The sequence below is a fragment of the Marmota monax genome, unplaced genomic scaffold, assembly GCF_021218885.2.
Source record: "Marmota monax isolate L192 unplaced genomic scaffold, Marmota_monax_Labrador192_F-V1.1 WCK01_AAM20220418_F8-fsc00107, whole genome shotgun sequence".
Taxonomy (NCBI): Eukaryota; Metazoa; Chordata; class Mammalia; order Rodentia; family Sciuridae; genus Marmota; species Marmota monax.
Window position 1 is genome coordinate 5,609,749 of NW_026693761.1, and position 18,925 is coordinate 5,628,673.

At 36.0% G+C, this 18,925-nt stretch overlaps 1 protein-coding gene across 2 annotated transcripts in view; it reads right to left on the bottom strand.

The window, feature by feature from the left end:
* Vps41 (VPS41 subunit of HOPS complex) overlaps window positions 1-18,925 on the bottom strand; it is a 167,315-nt gene that overhangs the window by 25,480 nt on the left and 122,910 nt on the right. For both annotated transcript variants that reach the window (XM_046460605.2, XM_058584458.1), the window contains 7 exons: window positions 14,941-15,070; window positions 13,422-13,537; window positions 11,943-11,999; window positions 8,954-9,015; window positions 7,501-7,582; window positions 5,062-5,154; window positions 1,012-1,139 (listed from right to left, as the gene is read on the bottom strand). In XM_046460605.2, coding sequence (XP_046316561.1) covers window positions 1,012-1,139; window positions 5,062-5,154; window positions 7,501-7,582; window positions 8,954-9,015; window positions 11,943-11,999; window positions 13,422-13,537; window positions 14,941-15,070 — 668 coding nt within the window. The remainder of the gene's footprint in view (window positions 1-1,011; window positions 1,140-5,061; window positions 5,155-7,500; window positions 7,583-8,953; window positions 9,016-11,942; window positions 12,000-13,421; window positions 13,538-14,940; window positions 15,071-18,925) is intronic.

Consider the following 18,925-nt stretch of genomic DNA (forward strand, 5'->3'; position numbering starts at 1 on the left):
GACATATTCATTTCAGAAACAGAAAAATCAGATAAAATTCTTACAAGCAGTATTCAGCTGACAAATTGGTTATATTCCAAAACCTTATCTATAAGGGGTTATATAAAATTGAAATGTTTTTCCATTGAAACAGTTTTTTTTTTTTTTTTCATATTGATTAAGTCCCTCAACCAGCTCCTGAAAGCCAACTGAACAAAAATTAGACTTCAGTTCCTTATTAACATTGCTACAGAGTCCAAGGGGCATCTGGAACAATATTTCCAAGAGAAAATGATTAGTGTTCCAAGTCAGAATGCCACAAACATAACTTCTTTTGTGAAAACGTTTAACACAGTCTTTTCCTGGTCCTGGACAAAGATGGGAGAGTAGAGGTCTGAGGTGGTAGGGTTTTGAAGAGAGTCTGAAACCCACAGGAACTGTCCTCTAGACAGACCTGCACAATTCTACATGTTTCCATAGACTGAGGCTCCATGAAGGTATATCTTATCTTTGTATCAGAGGCATCTGGCACAAAGCCCGATCAAAGTGCCCAATAAATATGAAAAAGGTTAATGAAGCTCCCATTTGCTGAGCCTTGATTTGGTGTCTTGCACTGCTCTTATTTTGCTGTTAGTTCCTAAAGGGAACCTGTGATTTTATATATTTGGAGTCTGATGTTTGAGAGACTGACTGGAAAATCTAGGAATAACAGAATCCAGAGCCTGGCTCAATGGAAAACTGTTTTACTTGAGAGGTCTAACACCTGACAGCCTTCCTACCTCCTACCCATTGCCCCAGAGTACCCTCTCCTTTGGGAAACAGATCATAGTATAACTGAACAGTTTTACATACTGACCTTACCTTCTACTTGTTCATTTGACATTTATGCAAGGTTTTATTTTTATTAAGAGTGAATGTGGGAAAATGACATTAGAAAGCATCCTCTCCACTCAGAGTTTGCAGAAGTCTAAAATATGAAAAACATTTTAATGTAGAGTGATTTGAAAAGGTAATACAAAACAAAAAACTCACAATTCAGCCAGGGTTTTGAGTAAAGTCTTGTTCTGACTATCTTTCTTCAGGTGGTCTCGAACTGCTTGAACTATTACTGAATTGTTGTACAGATCTCCAGGCCATTCTCGGATCAGTGTGGCAAAACCCTAACCAAAGAGGAACAGCAGAAAAAGAACAACACTCTTTAAACAAGTGTAACACTGTGATATACACAGTTTGGTTTTGGTCCATGGTTCTTGGCTCATAATCTACTCCCCAAAGCAGGCCATGGAAACTTAGTAGGTTTTTTAAGACCCTTCTCCTTCCAGAGTGGTTCTGCTCCACACCCTCCATGAAGAAATGTTGAACAATTTGACCCTGCAGGCCTCACTGCATTTCTGCACTCAGTCCATTAGCAATCATGCCTATGCAATGGCGTCTCTCTAAAATACAAAAGGGCAGGGTTTGAAGAGCTTCCAGATAGCCAAACACTGTAAAAATTCCTTGAGTGTGGTGTGCATGGAGAAGGCACAGAAGGTCTATGTCCCCTCCCACACACCTCACCCTGTGCATCTCTTCATCTGTATCCTTGTTAACATCCTTTACAATGAAGGGTAAACAGGCTGGCCAGAGTTTTGTGAACAGCTAGGACAAATCACTTAAACCTGAGGAGGGGGTTTATGGATGCCCTGGTTTATAACCAGTTGGTCAGAAGCATAGTTAAAATGACTTGAGGCGTGCAACTGGCAAATCAGGCGAGTAGGAGAGGGAATCTTGGGAACTGAGCTCTTAACCTGTGGTATCAGACATTGTGTCTAAGTGGACAGTGTCAGAATGAAACTGGATTAGAGGACAACAGCTAGTGCCACTGTAGAACTGCTTGCTGGTGGGGAGAAGTCCCTACATCTCTTGAAGTCACAGAAGCCTCTGTGTGGATTGTGGGGTGAGAACACAGGGAAATAGTTTGGTTTTCAAACGCAAAAACAGGATTACAATCCAGTTTCAACAATACTTAACAAGTATTTATGCAACAGATAGTGATTTTATGATTAAAACTTGAGTCAAACCACCATTTGACAAAGTTATCCCACTCCTCGGCATATTACCTAGAGGATTTAAAATCAGCATACTACAGTGACACAGACATATCAATGTTTACAGCAGCTCAATTCACAATAGCTAAGCTATGGAACCAACTTAGGTGCCCTTCAAGAGATGAACAGATAAAGAAAATGTGTTACATTTTCTAAATGGATGGAACTGGAGACTATTATGCTAGGTGTAATAAGCCAATCACCCAAATCCAAAGGCAAAATGTTGTCTCTGATATGTGGATGCTAATTCACAATAACTGGGGAATGGGTGGGTGGGTGAGAATAGAAGTTGAATGGATTAGACGGAAGGGGAGGAGGGAATAGGAAATTGGACATAATTTTCCTAGGTTCTTGTATGAATACATGACCAGTGTAACTCCACATCATGTACAACCACAAAAATGGGAAGTTATACTCCAGTATGTATGATCTGTCAGAATACATTCTACTGTGATATAGAACTAAAAAGAACAAATAAAAATAAAACTTCAGTCATAAACTTTTCATCAATATCCTAACTATGGGTTTCAGGGTACAAAAGAAAATATGGAGAATATAACTACCATAATCTCCATTTATTATTCTTGGGAAGTAGGTTGTGCTATCCATTTCTGTTCCTATTTTTATGAATGTACAACTAGGTAAGGCACCCTGTTCTTTACATAAAGTACCGTTGCACAAGCAAGGTTTAGCTTTGACTTGTTCTATACTCATTTTGGACAGCTATAACACATGGATGAAATTGTTAACATCTAACAGTATCAAAGTCAACTACTTTCCCCAACACCTTCTATGCACTTTATTTAGGTCTGGGCACACTGTTGTGCACTGCACAGCAAGTACAACTATACATGGCGGCTCTGTGGAGGACAAAGCTGCTTCCACAAATAAAATCATCTGGCATAATAACTTTAAAAGTTACCATGTCTGACCTCCTTCCAGTCTGGCTTCTGACCCACGTTTATGCTGGGAATTAGAATTTTGATTAAAGTCTTATCCCCTAGCCCTTATTCTGGTTATATCTGGATCTCAAAATTTGTGGTTCTGAGAGAAACCCCAGATATCCTGATTTAATTCTGTTCTTCCTGACAGCTGATCTTGGCCAGTAGCCTATATAGTACCTGCCTCCCAATGTTAAAGTTCATGTTTTATAACCCTAAGTAAGTTGAGTTTACTTATTGATCTTTGACAACTTGGGAAGGGGTGGATTAGACATACTCAAAAGACAGAAAAGAGAAGTAAAAATATCCATATTACTAGAAAAAAATGATATTAAATATTACATGATAACACTATTAATGCTTTAATGAACTACTTTAAATTTATTTAAATGTTATTTAGAGCCAGGTATGGTGGTACACATCTATAATCCCAGTGCCAACGGAGACTAAGGCAGGAGGATCCTAAGTTCGAGGTAAGCTGCAGCAACATACTGAGACTCTGTCTACAAAAAAAGGGGTTGGGGATGTAGTTCTGTGTTAGAGAGCACTGGGTTCAATCTCCATTAGAAGAAAGTTATTTAGAAGTAAAAACAGACTGGTACAAGGTATTTCTATAAAGCGCCAGGATTTGGTAAGGAGAAAAACCACAGAAGAATCAGGAATATCGCTTCCACTAAAGTTTCATCCAGTTTTGACTAAAGTAACCCCCCTAGTAAGGATGGCAAGAGAGCAGAGCAACAGACCACACATTTTCCCTCCAAATTGCAACCTTCATATTAGCACGTAAAGTAATTTGACTTTAGAGATTTTAGGGAGGGAATTCAATCAGAACACAAAATGTTCCTGAATCAAAATGACACTATGGATTAAGCTTCTCTTTTCATAAGACTGTGCGATATTTAAGATAAAAGAGTCTGTAAAGAATTCCACCTTAATAATGGCAGCAGTCAGTAGCCTTGAGACCAGAAATAATATTGTTCAAAGGAAGAAGAAAGTTTGGCTCCATTTCCTCCTTTCCCTAGCCATGCAATAGCCTCGAAGTACTGCCAACTTCTATCAAAGAAAAAGGACAAGTCATATTGTGTGATGAAAGCAAGATGGCCCCACTGTAAACTGACATAAACACTTACTACATTTCACGTTAGGCTTCTTCCTGCATAACTGGCTTCACACACCCTGGAATAAATGTGCTACCTAAGAAATACTGATAAATTCAACCCAGTGACCACAATGATTAATTAGAGGACACAGTCAGTGAAGAACCGTTGTGACAGAGTGAACAAAGGTATAGAACACCTCAGTGCCCACTACATAGTAAGTAAAAGGTTAAGAAGTATTCATTAAATAAAATGCCACAGAAATTGTACCACTTTTAACATGCTTATACAGTAATATTAATTAGTCAATATTATAATAAGACCTATTTAAAACAATTCTATTAGGTTATAAATTAACAGGCAAACCTATAAGCATAGGACTGGAAACTCTATGAGACTAGAAACATGTCATGAAGCGCATCATTACCTCAAAGAAAATTGTATTACCTCATATCTTTTTAGGAAGAAAAGAAAATTGAGAAGTCAATATTTCAGAGAAGTACATTGGGTGGGGGATATGATTGTTAATGCTCTGTTGACAGCACAAAATTTTCATACAAAAGTTGTTACGGATCACTACTATTATGTGACAATTTAATTCAAAATTTAAACATTAAGTTGAAAATAATGTAAGCTAGAATAGGAATTATGCATAGAGCTTGTAACAAAAAGTTAGTTATAATTTTCTCAATACTACTGATCTGGCAGACATCTTAAAACATTGAGGAGAAAATATTTGCAAGCTTGAGATTTAAGTCATGCTTATTTCAGTCTCAACCAAAAGTTTCCCAGACATAACATGAATTAATGGGATAACTTTGATGATAAAAAATTTAAAATAATTTAAGAATTGATATACGTGAAAGAATTACAACAGGATCATAAAGATAAACTTTCAAGACTTCTTAAAATTTTCTATTGAATACAAACAAATCTGTTTATGTCATAATGCCGTACCTCATAATCACTTTCCAAAAACTCATGTAAGACCATTTCATATATGAGTGGCTTCAGAACTGGATCTCCTCTTGGCAAATAAGGACTAACAGCCTGTGGAAGGAAAGGGAAACAAGAATTCTTTAAAAGGTAGCAAGACAAAATTGTATTCCCATTACGCAGATAATATAAAAATATATTTTTTATTTTAAAAATTTAAGACTCAGGAATAATAGTACTCTGGAAAATTATTCTGGAAAGATGCAAATGAACTTTACTTTCTAACAACAAATTATGATACATTTTCAAAAGTATAAGATTATAAAATCGACTTGTTAAATAATCTAAAGTATAAGTCACCTATACATCTTTTCCTTCCTGAAACTGAAGTGCACCAAACAACACACAATCATGTTTTGAAATAGGAAAAATGCATCTTGCATTCTTCGGATATTTCCCAATATAGTTCTCAATTTCCTTCTACTCACCCATTACCATGCTTTGTACTGGGGACAGTATCCCCAAGAAGTTTAGTGTCCAAGAAGGAAGATGTGAAGAGAAATAAACAGATACTGGTGATACTGTGTGGTAAATATTATTAGAAAGGGATTAACAAAGGGCTGTGGACACAGTGGAGAATCTTATGTCTGTCTGTATTTATTTATGGAAGTGCTGGGGATCTAACCTAAAGTCTTGTGCATGCCAGGCACTCTACCACTGAACCATACCCCCAACTCCACAGGGGAGAATCTTGTATGTTATTTATGGTCCTGAATTTATCAGGCAAAGACAGAAGGGGAAGCGGATCTGGCAGGGAACAAAATGAACAAAGGCATGCAACCACAAACATTTGTGTTCAAGGAAGACACAGGGGCCCAGAGATGGGAGAATTAGGTCCCCGAAGGTAGGTGTGACTGGAGAGGAAGGGAGGTGGGGTCATGAAAGGAACTCAATTTTATTCTATGGGCAGGAGGGAAGCAACAGATAATAGGGAAGTGAGAGTCCAGATTTATTTTTTAAATAGATATCTTTTAACCAGGACTGCCCCTAGAACATAACTTTAGCAAGGGCTGCCTCTAGATCTATCATAAGGTCTTTGTAATGTCAGGCAAGAGTTAAGGAAATGGCACTGAAATGGAAGTGAAAAGGCCCAATTAGTTGATTTGATAAAACTGACAAAAAACAGAGATTAAATGGAATGAAGAGGTAAATTGAGGAAAATATTCTCACTAGGATAGTGGCTCTTGAGCCATTAAGAATGAGAATGAAAATACTGTGTGTTATAAACACACATTCAAAGGAAAATGACCAAATTTGGGAAGGATGTAGATTTACCTTAATTCGCATTATCATTATTAGCAATATATATAAAGAGAATTAGCCATCATAACAATTCAAAAGAATTGTCTGGGTTATACAGCCATCAGGTAAGCAGGCCCATGAAACTTTGGATGAAACCTTCTAGGAAAAGCCCAATAAGAAATGGAGCTGGGGTGCTGGGGATATAGCTCAGTTGGCAGACTGCTTGTCTCATATGCACAAGGCCCTGGGTTCAATCCCCAGTACCACACATACCCACACACGGAAAAAAAAAAAAAAGAGAGAGAGAGAGAGAAAAGAAATGGAGCTAGGGTCCAACTACAGAAGAATAATCCTTTTTTTTTAAATTTAAGCTTTCTTTTCTTTTTTTAATTCTAATTTGTTATATATGACAGCAGAATGCAATTACAATTCATATTATACATATAGAACATGATTTTTCATATCTCTGGTTGTACACAAAGTAGAGTCACACCATTCGTCTCTTCATACATGTACTTATAGTAATCTTTATGGGGCAAGCACAAGAGTAAGTAGTCATGGGATTGATAAGCCAACATAATTGGGACATATAAAAAACACATTCATATCTCCATTAGAGCATTCAACAGGCTCAGAAAAACTAAAAAATGTTTTAAACAAACATAAGAACACTTTACTGATTTGAATGTTGTATACTAATTTTAAAGATTAAAAAATGAAGCAGTAAAATAATTTATTAGAGCTACATGGTCAAATTTCACCTTTTCACAGGTAAGATATTTGAAAAATACATTAATTCTTCAGTAAATTTGAAAAAGGTCTTATGTTTTACAATTCACCAAATAAAATTATACCTGGCTTCCAAAGCCATTATTTAAAAAGAACATGAAAATTTCATCTACACAGAGAGAAAACTGTAGTGGTAAAAGGTTAAAAGATTAAAAAAAAGAGAGACCATCTCATATATGTAAATATACATAGTATACACACACCCAAAATTACAAACTATGCTTTATGTTTTGAAACTAATTGCCAAGTTTGATTTTTTGATTTTTCTTTCCCAATGATAAAATACTTCCCAATAAAGAAGTGATTACTACTATTCTTATTTTCATTTAACATGCAGAAACTAAGAGTTAAAAATAAATCTTTGTTTACCTTAAGCTGTCCAATTTCTTTAAATTTATAAACTTCGTATTCCCAGAGGGCTGCGTTTTTCCCAAGGATTTTCTGGCATTTGCTGCAGTAAAAACATTCCAGAGAGAAACAAATTACAAATAAATAAATAAATAAATAGATGGAATAAGTAGACATTTCCCCCTGTGGTTTAGAAAAATCTCTCTTTGAAGGTTTTGACAAATTTCTTTCTCGTGTGCTAATTAACATGAAGTTACTACCGTTACTTGGTTGCATATACAGGTTGATACAAATCATGAAAATTACACAAAATAGTTATAAATCCAGATAAATCTCTTTCAGAAGATTACATTAGGGGTTTCCCCAATGATTTTCCTGTTTTAAGTGTACTATTTGTCTGGATCAACACTGCTGGTTTGGGGCCCTTTTTTGCCTTGAAGAAAATTCACTATATCCAAAAGTATCAGTTCCTCCTGAACTGATTTAAATAATAGGCTACAAAATGAGACTTTAAAAAACTAGAGTCCCATCTTAGAATGTAATCTAGAAGATTATTTATGTATGAATGAAACTTATTGTTTTTATTAACATATTAGAGAAACATAGTTTCTTAAATAATCTCAGGGAACTAAAGGCTACCTTCCAAGGATGCTGCATGGTCACAGAGATGGGCACTGCAAAATTCCAAAAGGATCACATGACCACTATATACATGCATGCTTTCCGCCCACCAAAGGCCCCAGCAACCTGGGATCCTATGGTTTGACCATTTCCATTTAGTAGCCAATTTCTCCTTGGGAAACAATTTTCCTGAAATTGTAAGCAGAGGCATTTTGTTCTGGGCTATCTTTCAACAGCCTTAGACAAAGACAGTATCTCCCTCCAGAGAGGGCAGCTCTGCTTACTGTCCAGTACAATGAAGGCAATGTCTTTTTTCTGGGTCATTGCCCTAGAAAAGATATCCCAGGCTCAGGACTCCACCCAAATAACACAACCTACTACATAGGCAGAATCACTGGGCCCCCTCCATGTTGTTCTATGGGAATGGGGATTAAGGATTGGGGACTTAGGTTAAAAGATGATACCTTGGTTCCTAAAACCATAGAGATAGTTCTTTAGCTCTGACTCTGGAGTCTCATATCATGTCTTCTGGTTAACAATGAAACTGTGGCAGGCTAACTTGCTAGCTTATAAATGGGAAAATCCCACATTCTTCATGGATCTTGATACTTTTCTCATTAAATATGTGAGAAACAATTCTCCTTTTGGTGAAAGTGCAACAGAAGTTGCAGAAATAACAGATATTAATCTATTCTGTGATTGAAACCACTAATATTCAAAATTATTCCTGTTAGAAAGATGTTTAAAACAAAAACACCAAAATGTCTGTTAAATAGAAGAATGACTGATTGCTGTTGTTAACATTGACCTGTTCTATTTGTATTAGTAAAAATTGTGAAAATGTGTTTATTACCGTGCTGCTATGTCATATTCTCCTCTCTCCACCAAGTGATTTATATATGCCAAGCCGATATCCTAGAGAAAATGGAGGAATTTCAAAATTCAAAAGGAACAACTGAAAAGCTGAATCTGTTTGTAAGCAGGCCATGATGTTAGGGTCCTATCGACAATAGTGATATTGCAGTTTGCTTTATGCAGTTATGCTTACTTCTTTCTTTAGTATATTCACATTTAAAAGTACATGTATTTGTTTTTATATGTATATTAATTTTGGGGGGGTGGTGGTGGTGGTGCTGACGTGTGAACCCAGGGCCTCTTTACCACGGAGCTACATTCCCAGCCAGGGTTTCCCAAGTTGTCCAGGCTGGCCTTGAACTTGTGATCCTCCTGTCTCTGACTCCTATCACTGGGATTACAGTCATGTACCACCAAGCCTGGCTCTGAAATTCAATTTTTAAAAAATAAATAATGTTACTATTTTAAAAGCTTCTAATATGATCCCCTCTAAGAGATTTTCTGCAAAGGAAATCTCTAATATTAGAAACATGATCCAACAATTCCATGTTGTCAATGGATATAAAATTCTCTTTCTTGTGCTTTCATCTGTAAAATGTGAACTACATGTCTCCTCTACCTCAAGTCTGAAATGTTAAGAAAAATGAAATGACAGACTATCAGATTAAAAGGAAATATGAAATATTAAACTTAATCCTAAAGTGAAAATGAGCTGAGAAAAAACAAGAAATTCAAATCCATAAATTTACAGATGAAGGAAACTGGCATGAAAGCAGGGAACCGAGTGTCTTCAGAATATTCACTGGTTCTGAAAGGATCTGGGGTGGCCAGTGTCACCACAGGCATGGGAGAACAGCTTTTGCTTGATCTCCCCATGACTCTTTTTATGAAATATTATCCTCACCTGAAAGCATTTTCATTAAAAGCTAATTTATTATATATAACAAAACTTGGCTTTAACTTCTACTTCATGTACAAAAAGATACATGTGGAATTTCTTTCAATATGGCAGAAATGAGAGGAGCCCATTTTTTTTCTGCATGCCTGATATGGAAACATTTCATGCCAGGAGAAAAAAAATCTATGCATACTTAATATACAGGACAGGCTCTTTTCAAGAGGGGAGATAAACAATGGTTTTAAATTTATTTAAATTTTTTTCTTTAATGACTATTATGTGAGAAATCATTTCAGACCTACAGAATGAGAGTGAAAACAGACCACATATCACAATATCTACAGAGGGTCATTTTGTGAGATTTCAGTACCAGTCCCTCCACCACACGTCCATGCTGCCAGGTTGCGGAGCTCATTCTGAACCTTTCCTCTTTTTCTATATACCCTATTTTCTCACTTTCCCATTAGCACAAGCATGTTTAAATGTCTCTGTTACAAAAAACAGCAACAACAACTATCCCATGATGCCAGAGCCGCCACCTACAGTCTCCAGTCTCTCTCATTCATAGCTAAGCTGACTCTACAAACTCCTTTTAACTATTAACTTTTAATCCCTATACCACGTTGAAAATAAATTATACATAAGCAGAAATTTCCCTAGTTACTTTCACATTACCAAATCCACTATACACCTGACCAACTCAGCTTGTCTAGCCTTTTTGACCTGTTTACCTCAGGCCCATAAGTATGTAACTCTCTTTACCCTCAATGCTCTCCTCTTTCAACTCCTTTGACATAAAATTCCTCTGGCTGTTCCAAATCTGTTTTACAGATATTCCTTGAATGACAGTGTTCCTTATGGTTCCATTCCCATTCCTCTGTTCTCTGATACTATGTACCCACCCTAAGTGTGCTAATCCAAACTCAAGCACTCAACTGATATTTTCTGGCTGATAACTTCTGAATCTATTTTTGAGTTCAAATTTCTTTCCTGCGCTCCTCGAGGATGTCCCATAAGATGTCCCTATTCCTGCTGACTCTGAGCAGGTCTCATCACTTCCTACCTGGACTACAAAGATATCTGATTATCTGATAACTGATCTCCATCTCAGCTGACCTTGTCTCCACCAGAAAATCTCAGTAATAGGGAAATCTGATATGGGCCTAAAAGCTCAGATTGTCTTTTAAGGGTTCTAAAATAGAACCAAGCTTCTAATTATGGAAATCCCTTCAAGATCTGGTTCTTGCTTTCTAGGTAGAAATTCCTTTAACTGCTCTGCATAACCAAGTAAAACAAGCCTTTTCAGTTCTCTCCTATTTCCAAAGAATTCTTGCCTATCCCCTACATTTTTAACTTAAAACTAAAAGATGCTCTGGTTTTCTCTTTTCCTCTTAATCCTAAATTATCCTGCTTGTACATTCTGGGAATTAAAGCCTTATGGGGACCAAAGAGTTTAAGGTAGGGAAAGCATAGGCAAAAAAGAAATTTGTGTAGAAACTCAATTAGCCATAAAAGACTAAGTTTGTAGTTTTCACCTGCAAAACACAGGTACCAGGCTAGATGTTCTCTCAGGACCTGAAAAGGATTTGATTTCTTATCTGCTTTATATCTGTACATTCTCTGTCATAGTCAGCAAAGAAATGGGCCTTCAGTCTCTACATTTTTCCTGAATTCAAAATGAAATAAAAATGTATTTGATGTCCTAGATAAGTCTCCAAAACAAAATCAATTGAGTTTGTTATTATGGAGACACCAAAGCAATCTGGTTTTACGAAAGCACTCTTTCAATAAATTTTGAGATAATGTGATTTCATCTATAATTTAAAGAAACTTCCACATACATAACTGGAAAGCTTTGTATTTAAAGTGTATTTTACAAATATAGTTTTCAAATTATACCTCCTCACAGCTGTTCAAGTGTCTTGTTTACAAGAAGAAACTGATTTGATAAAATGAAATATTTTGACCTCACAGACCAAAGAGAATTAGTTTATTTAAAATAAATTCTGAAAAGATAGGTAGAACATGGTCTTTTCACCTTATTAAAAGGTAAAGTTATTCTAATATAATAAAAAAAAGGCATACTTACCAGAATCTTATGTCTTTTTATGTTCCTTTGGCTAATTTCAGCTGCCATCAAAGCTTCCTATATTTACATAGGCATGATAAAAGAAACAAAAAAAAGGGAAAGAAAATGGGAGAGTGGGAGAGAAAGATGTTGTGGTTATAAACACTATATTTATTATGTTTTAACATTCTGGACTACATGAATAAAGCCCCATTTTTCTGTGGCTTTTGCTTGAAGCACTGGAATTTTTAATGCCATGGTTGAATGAACTTCACTGAATTCAAACTCAAACAAAGGCAGTCAACCAAAATGAAGACTTCTTTCATTTCCATTTGAATTCATTTCCGCATTAGGATATTGGAATCACATTTCATACACAAATCAAAATACAACAAAATCTCCTAGTCTCCAAGCAAAATAAGGCAGCTGTCATTCTAAATTGGTGTGACAGATACTGAGGGGCATATTGAGGGACAGAGGAAGGGAAGGAAAGAAGAGAGCAAGGAGGGAGGGAGAGAAGGAAAAAGGCACTTTTCTTTAGGTTTCAACATAGATAAATTGTACACGTTTTTGTATATCTATAATTAAGCATTTGAAAATCTCTGATTTTGTTTTTTACTTTAGAAAGTTTATAAGTATTAGTCTAACATAAATAATTAAAATTAAAATTTCTTTTAGCAACTACTCAACTATATCTAGACTCTAAACAGTTTTTAGATTAAAATGATTTTTCCTATCCTTCCAGGTAGTTACAAATTTAGAGGAACAAAAAGTTGGGCTAATTGCTATTGTTTTCTGATAATTAATACATAAGCCCATCCACAGTCTGTCTAAACCAACATGATACATTTCAGCTATTAAAATTGAAAAATATATTTTTTAAATAAAGTCTTATTGGGGCATTCTCTAATCAAATCTGTCTAAACCAAGATTTACTAAAGTGGACAATATCATTCTATCCAAGCTAGCAGGTCTCATCACTTCCTACCTGGACTACAAAGATATCTGATTATCTGATAACTGATCTGATAACTGAGGTTGGTTCAAACCAACCTCAGAGAGTAAAAATTTAGTAGCTTTATCTTTCCAAAAAAAATAAGGATAAAATGAGTGATTTCATTAAAATGTCCAAATAGACAACTCTGAGGAATTAGCTCTCTTTTCCACTCCTTGGGTGGAAAAAAAATAAATCACAAAATAAAATTTCAAAAGGTTAGATCTAAACCTCTCCCTCCCTATACCACTGACTCCTCCCCAATTTAACTTAGTAAAGCCAGTCAACATCATAGCAATCTTTTTGTTCCCTAATGTCTGAGAGGGGAAAGTTATTATCCTCCTCCATATATATATATATATATATATATTTTTTTTTTTTTTTTTTTTTTTTTTTTGGTTTGGAGCACTCTAATTCAACCACACAGAAGATTTACAACAAAAATCTATTATCCTGTCTCTGTTACAGACAAGTCAATACTTCCAAGAAATTAAAATCAAAACTACTTCATATTTCTTCTTTTCAAGGAGCCAGTCGATGTGATCATCTTGGTCTCGTTCCTTGGCTACTACAACATCTCTTGGACTCACGATGTAGAAGAGTGATTCCCCTTCAGAGTATTCTAGAAGTGAGAGAGGAGAGGAACAACTAGAGTGATTCAACAGTACAAAAAGTGTTGCAACAGTTTGTGGGAACCTGGTGAGCCCACCAAATTTCAGAGTAAAGAGAAAACTTGTCTACACTTGCAAATGTGCTTCACTTTGTTGAAAGGTAAAGGAAGGAAATAGGGTAGAACATAACAGAATGTATTTCAGATCTGAAAGAGAAAAGGGAAACAGGGAGAAAACAAGTACTATAAAACTTAACAGATTCAAAATTCTGTGTTTAAATACATTAACATTCTGACTTCATATGATAAACAATGTTCAAAATTCTTCACATCCATTGCATATTAGAATTCATCTACTGTATATAAACTTTATTTATGGCCATTTATGACACTGTTCTATTTTTACAGAACAATTACACCCCACAGTCTGCAATAAATGTTTCCTCCTCATCAAGGTCAAGGCCATCTAAAGCATAAATGACAGACGTCCAAGCCCTGGGGACATAATCTATCATTTCAGCATGTTGTGCACAATGCCAATGGTGAGGGTTTCCTGCAGAATTCAATTATAAAACCTGTTCTGAATGGTTTCTAAGTGTGCAGCAGAGATTGCTCTGAGCAAAATACCTAGATTGGACGCTTTCAGTTGTGAATCACAGTTGCTTTTTGCCAAGTCCAGAATATACTCCCATTTTTCAACTGATTTGAAACTTCACATAAGAAAGCTCAAACATGTATAGAATATTTCTTCATTTCTTCAGCCAACGTAGGAAATGAAAATATTCTCACAAAGTGTCAAACGTTCTTAAAGCAGGAAACAAATTTTTTAAAAAGCCTAACTGTTCTATTTTCCTCAATGTATTTTATGAGGATATGATGACACTCAAACACAGATGGCCTTGGTATGACTAAATAATAATGGTGTTCCTTTTGTGTCTGCACAGTGAATGACTAAGTATGCTCATCCATCCACTCCACAAATATTCACCTAATGCCTAGTGATATGGTAGGACTCTTCTCAGCTGTGAGCACTCAGTAACTCACAGAAAGACAATTTCTCTGCCATCCAAGAGCAAACCTTACAGGGACATAAAGTTGGAGGGATATTAGAACCAGAGAGTTACTTGACATCAAGTTAACTGTTACTTAGCACAATGGAAAAAAGTAATAATAAAACAACAAACAAGGAGCCTACTCCTCATCAGTCCTGGTTTCTACTTCCTTTTGCAATGAGAGCTTAGAAAAGCTCTGGGATATTTCTGAGCCTAAACGCTCTGGTTTTCAAAAGAAGAGGCCTGCCTACATATTCTCTAAGATCCTCCCATCAACTCCATTTAAGTTTCCTTTTGTCCAAATAAAGTAGAAGGGCAAATAACACAGGAAATCACATGAACCAGACCTTTGCTCTCTCTCACCTAAATGATAATCTCTACATTCATTCTCCTGAAAACCTCTGACTGTCAAAGCATCAGAAGAGATCTCTTCACAAGTCTCAGAAAGTGGCTGGATGATATCCAATCTAGGTCTGGCACAATATTCTCTTTCCTGGGGGAGCAAGGAGAAAGGAAAAGGCATGTTTTAAATACATTTCCAGTTATGCAAATTAATTCAAGGTAACCATATTTGCTTTGGTTTTGTTTTATTCATTTTTTTGCAGTGCTGTGGACAGAACTCAGGGATGCACACCAAGCAAATGCTCTGCCACTGAACAGCACTCCAGCCCACTTGCTTTGATTTTATCACTTTGCACACATAAGCCATTCCCAACAGCCTATAGTAGACAGCATCCTAACAATGTCTTATTTCTTGACCTTTTGTGTAAGATAAACAGCACTGTGTGATATGGGCGGGCATTCTACCACTGCAGCCCATCCAATCTCAGGAGTGGCCCAAGACAGTGAATTTGGCCCTTTTATTACATCTCTTCTACAAATATGTGTGGAAAAGTAAAATAATGTACGAACTGTTCCATTATCCAAATCAATGATAATACTAGTAAAGTTACTATTAGTGTTAAAAAGCCGAAGATTTAGGAGTTGCCTCTAAATCAGACATTGTTAAGATGATGGAGATATTCTATATTTGCACAGCCCAATATGGCAGATGTTAGTCACAGGTGGCTACTGCACACATAAAATGCTATTAATATGAATAAGAATTTAAATTTTATTTGATTTTAATTAGTTTAAATACAAACAGCCATACACAGCTGGTGACTTCAGTTTTGGATGATGAATCGCAAGATTAGGACAAAAAGGGAATGATGAGAGAATATTTGCTGAGGACCTGTGGCAGTTCAATAAATCTAGCAAGTGAATATACATATATTACTCTAAGTTCTTAAATGAGCCCTACAAAGTGAAGAATTATAATTTCTAATTTTATAGATGGAGAAAACAGAGAATCAAAAAAGTTAAGGTTAAAGTTATATAAGCCAATTATAAAAGTGGGTTATGTGGAGAATCAGGACTTAAAGCAAACTTTAGACTTGAAGTCAAGTTTTTTCTAATTTAAAGTTTATGCTTTGTGAACTTTGTGTACAAAACATACACTTGAGTTCATTTTACAAACCAACAATACCTGAAGCACTTTGAAACTGGTACAGAGAAGACACAGATGAGAGAAATGAAATGGGAAAAAAACAAACAACCAAAACAAAATACCCTCCAGAACTAGACCTGGCCCTCTAAGTTTCCCAAATAAAATAGTAAACCTGAATTTGACAAATCTTGTTCAGAAAACTGGGAAGTAATTATTAGCCTTCCATCTCATATACTGAAAACATTCCAAAAATAAAATAGCAACTACACAAGATCAACAAAAAGAGTGAGTATGAACACACAGCATAATTTATCAGATAAATTTAAAACAGAAAAAAATCAAAGAAAATGAAAAGATTGGCATATTTAAAAAACTGAATGTCATATAAACCAGATTCAGAAAGTCATGGGTTGAATGTTTTCTCTTATAATATGGAAGCTGGAGAGGAAAAATAAGGAATAAAAAAGGGGATTTCACAAAAATAGAAGGGAGATTAACAGAGCAGACCAAGGGGACTGACAGGGAGGGAAGTACTAAGGAATGACAGAGGGAGTACTAAGGAATGAAATTGATCAAATTATGCTAAGTCCATGTAATTAACAAATCACAATGAGTCTCACTCTCTCTCTCTCACACACACACACACATAAATGTACTCTTTTAAAAATAATAATAAAAGAGAGAACAGTTGAGGAAAAGGGCTAGGGGTAGCAAGGGAGGGAGGGAATAGGGAGGTACTGAGGAATAAGACTGATCGAATCATGTGTATGTGTAAATATGTCACAATGAATCCAGCTGTTATGTATAACCATAGTGCACTAATAAAAACCATAAAAAAATTGACTTCTATAAAAATGATAAAAGATGTCAACATTAGAATAGCAAAGTAGAAAAAATATTTCAACAACAAAAAAACACATTAAACCACCTCACCAGACAATACCAAAAGTGCCTTTCTATGTGTAAGAAAAGTACCAGTAATGTGACTCATGTCATTTTACAACTCTTGCTCCCTGGCTAACCAGCCTGCTTATCTAGCTCTCCAAGGTCAGGAATTTGGCTTTGTTGATCTCTGACTTCCAGTGCTTAGCCAATACTTACCACATTTGTGCTTTACTAACTAATGAAAGAAAAACCAAACGTTAGGGAACTGCTTAATAAATTAAGGTATGTCAATCAGACAGGATAGTATATGACTACCAAACATGCTAATAATGGAAAGAAACCACATATACGTATGCAGAGGATTAATATGCATAAAATAGGGCAATATTAAGGAGCAAGTGCCACTGAATGCAATTATGTGAATAAACTATATCATAGGCATCATATGGGAAATGTTTTGGGAAAAATACTGAAAACAAATTTTATTAAATATAATTAAACATTGTTCAATATGGAAAAAAAGAAAAGCTGGGGGGAAGGTAGAAGATGGCCTAAAGATGACCTCTTTATTCCTTTTGCCTTAATAATTTATTTAAGGATTTAGGCACACTTTGATGTTCAATAAAGTGAGTCTCTGTGTATACTGACACAAATGTTTTAAGTCATCTCCAAGACCCTTCCTTCTTCCTCTGAAATAAATTCCATTTTCTAATTTATTCTGTAAGGTTGGCCTTTCTTTGGATTTATTTATTTTCAATACTCTTTTATTAACAAAGGCTTCTTTTCTTTCATTCTTTTTTTTGGTCAGTTGTTTATTAGGCCTTCCTTTTTCATTTTACTGCTTCTTTCCTTATTTCTTTCAATCACAATCTCAATCCTCCCCACATTCCTCATCAAAAAGCACTGAATTTACTCCCTCAGGAGCGACTGCTTTTCTTTATTTTCAAAAAATAAATAAATAAAATAATAATAAACCGATGTCCTGCAATAGGGCTAGAAGCCACCCCTATTGATTTTAGAAGGTCTGAGTGTTCACTTAAGTCTACAGCATTCCATTGCCTAGCAACATGGGCACCCAGAGCTTCAGTTACTATAGTGATGGCTTCCTAATGCAAGTGCTCGCTCAGAGAAAAGCTCAAGTGCAGTTACCACTTCAAAACAAGGGCTCCCAGGGTTTTCCTCCCCCATTTTATTCCTTGCCATTTAAGAAGAAAAGGAGGAGGACACAAACAAGGAAGGTCCACTTGCCTACTTACTCTAAAGGGGTAGAGAATCAATTGCAATTTCTTTTATATACAGCATCCAAAAGAAAATCCTTTACAAAAAACTCTCCTTGTTTATGCCTTGAAGCCTTCCCATTCCCTTCTAGGTAGGACCCCTAGACTCTAACAATAACAACAAGCTGGGAATGGTGCTGGCCTGGGCTTCAAAGGGAGAACTGGGTGTTCCGGCCCCTCCACTGGATCCCAGATGTAAGCTTCATTCTAACATCATTACAATGAAATTTAGACTATCTACTGCTTTCTATTAGCCACACATTTCACTATACTATCATCTGCATTGGTAACTGAAAGTTACAACAATCCATAATTGGTAACTCAAAGTTACAACACTCAAACTACTCAGATTCACCAGGCCACTGGGAAATAAATAAATATGTCTGGACCACAGGAAATAATGAACTGCCCTTTCCATAACTCCCTCTGACCACAGGGACCCCTGTTGTTGTAGCCGATCAACTTCATTGCTGTCATTTCTGCTAATGCACAGTGTCAGCTTAGTTTCTTCGCCTTTCCGCAAGAGGGATACTTCATTCCTTTCGACTAAAATACCAAGAGACTGATGAAAAAGAGGGGGAAAATGACTCTTTTCTTTGCTCAGAAAAAAAGAACAAAGGCAGGCAATGAGTGGACCTTCTTCAGGTAAATATGTTAGGGTCTACAGCATAATCTCTGCTAGTCTTATAGATCAAGA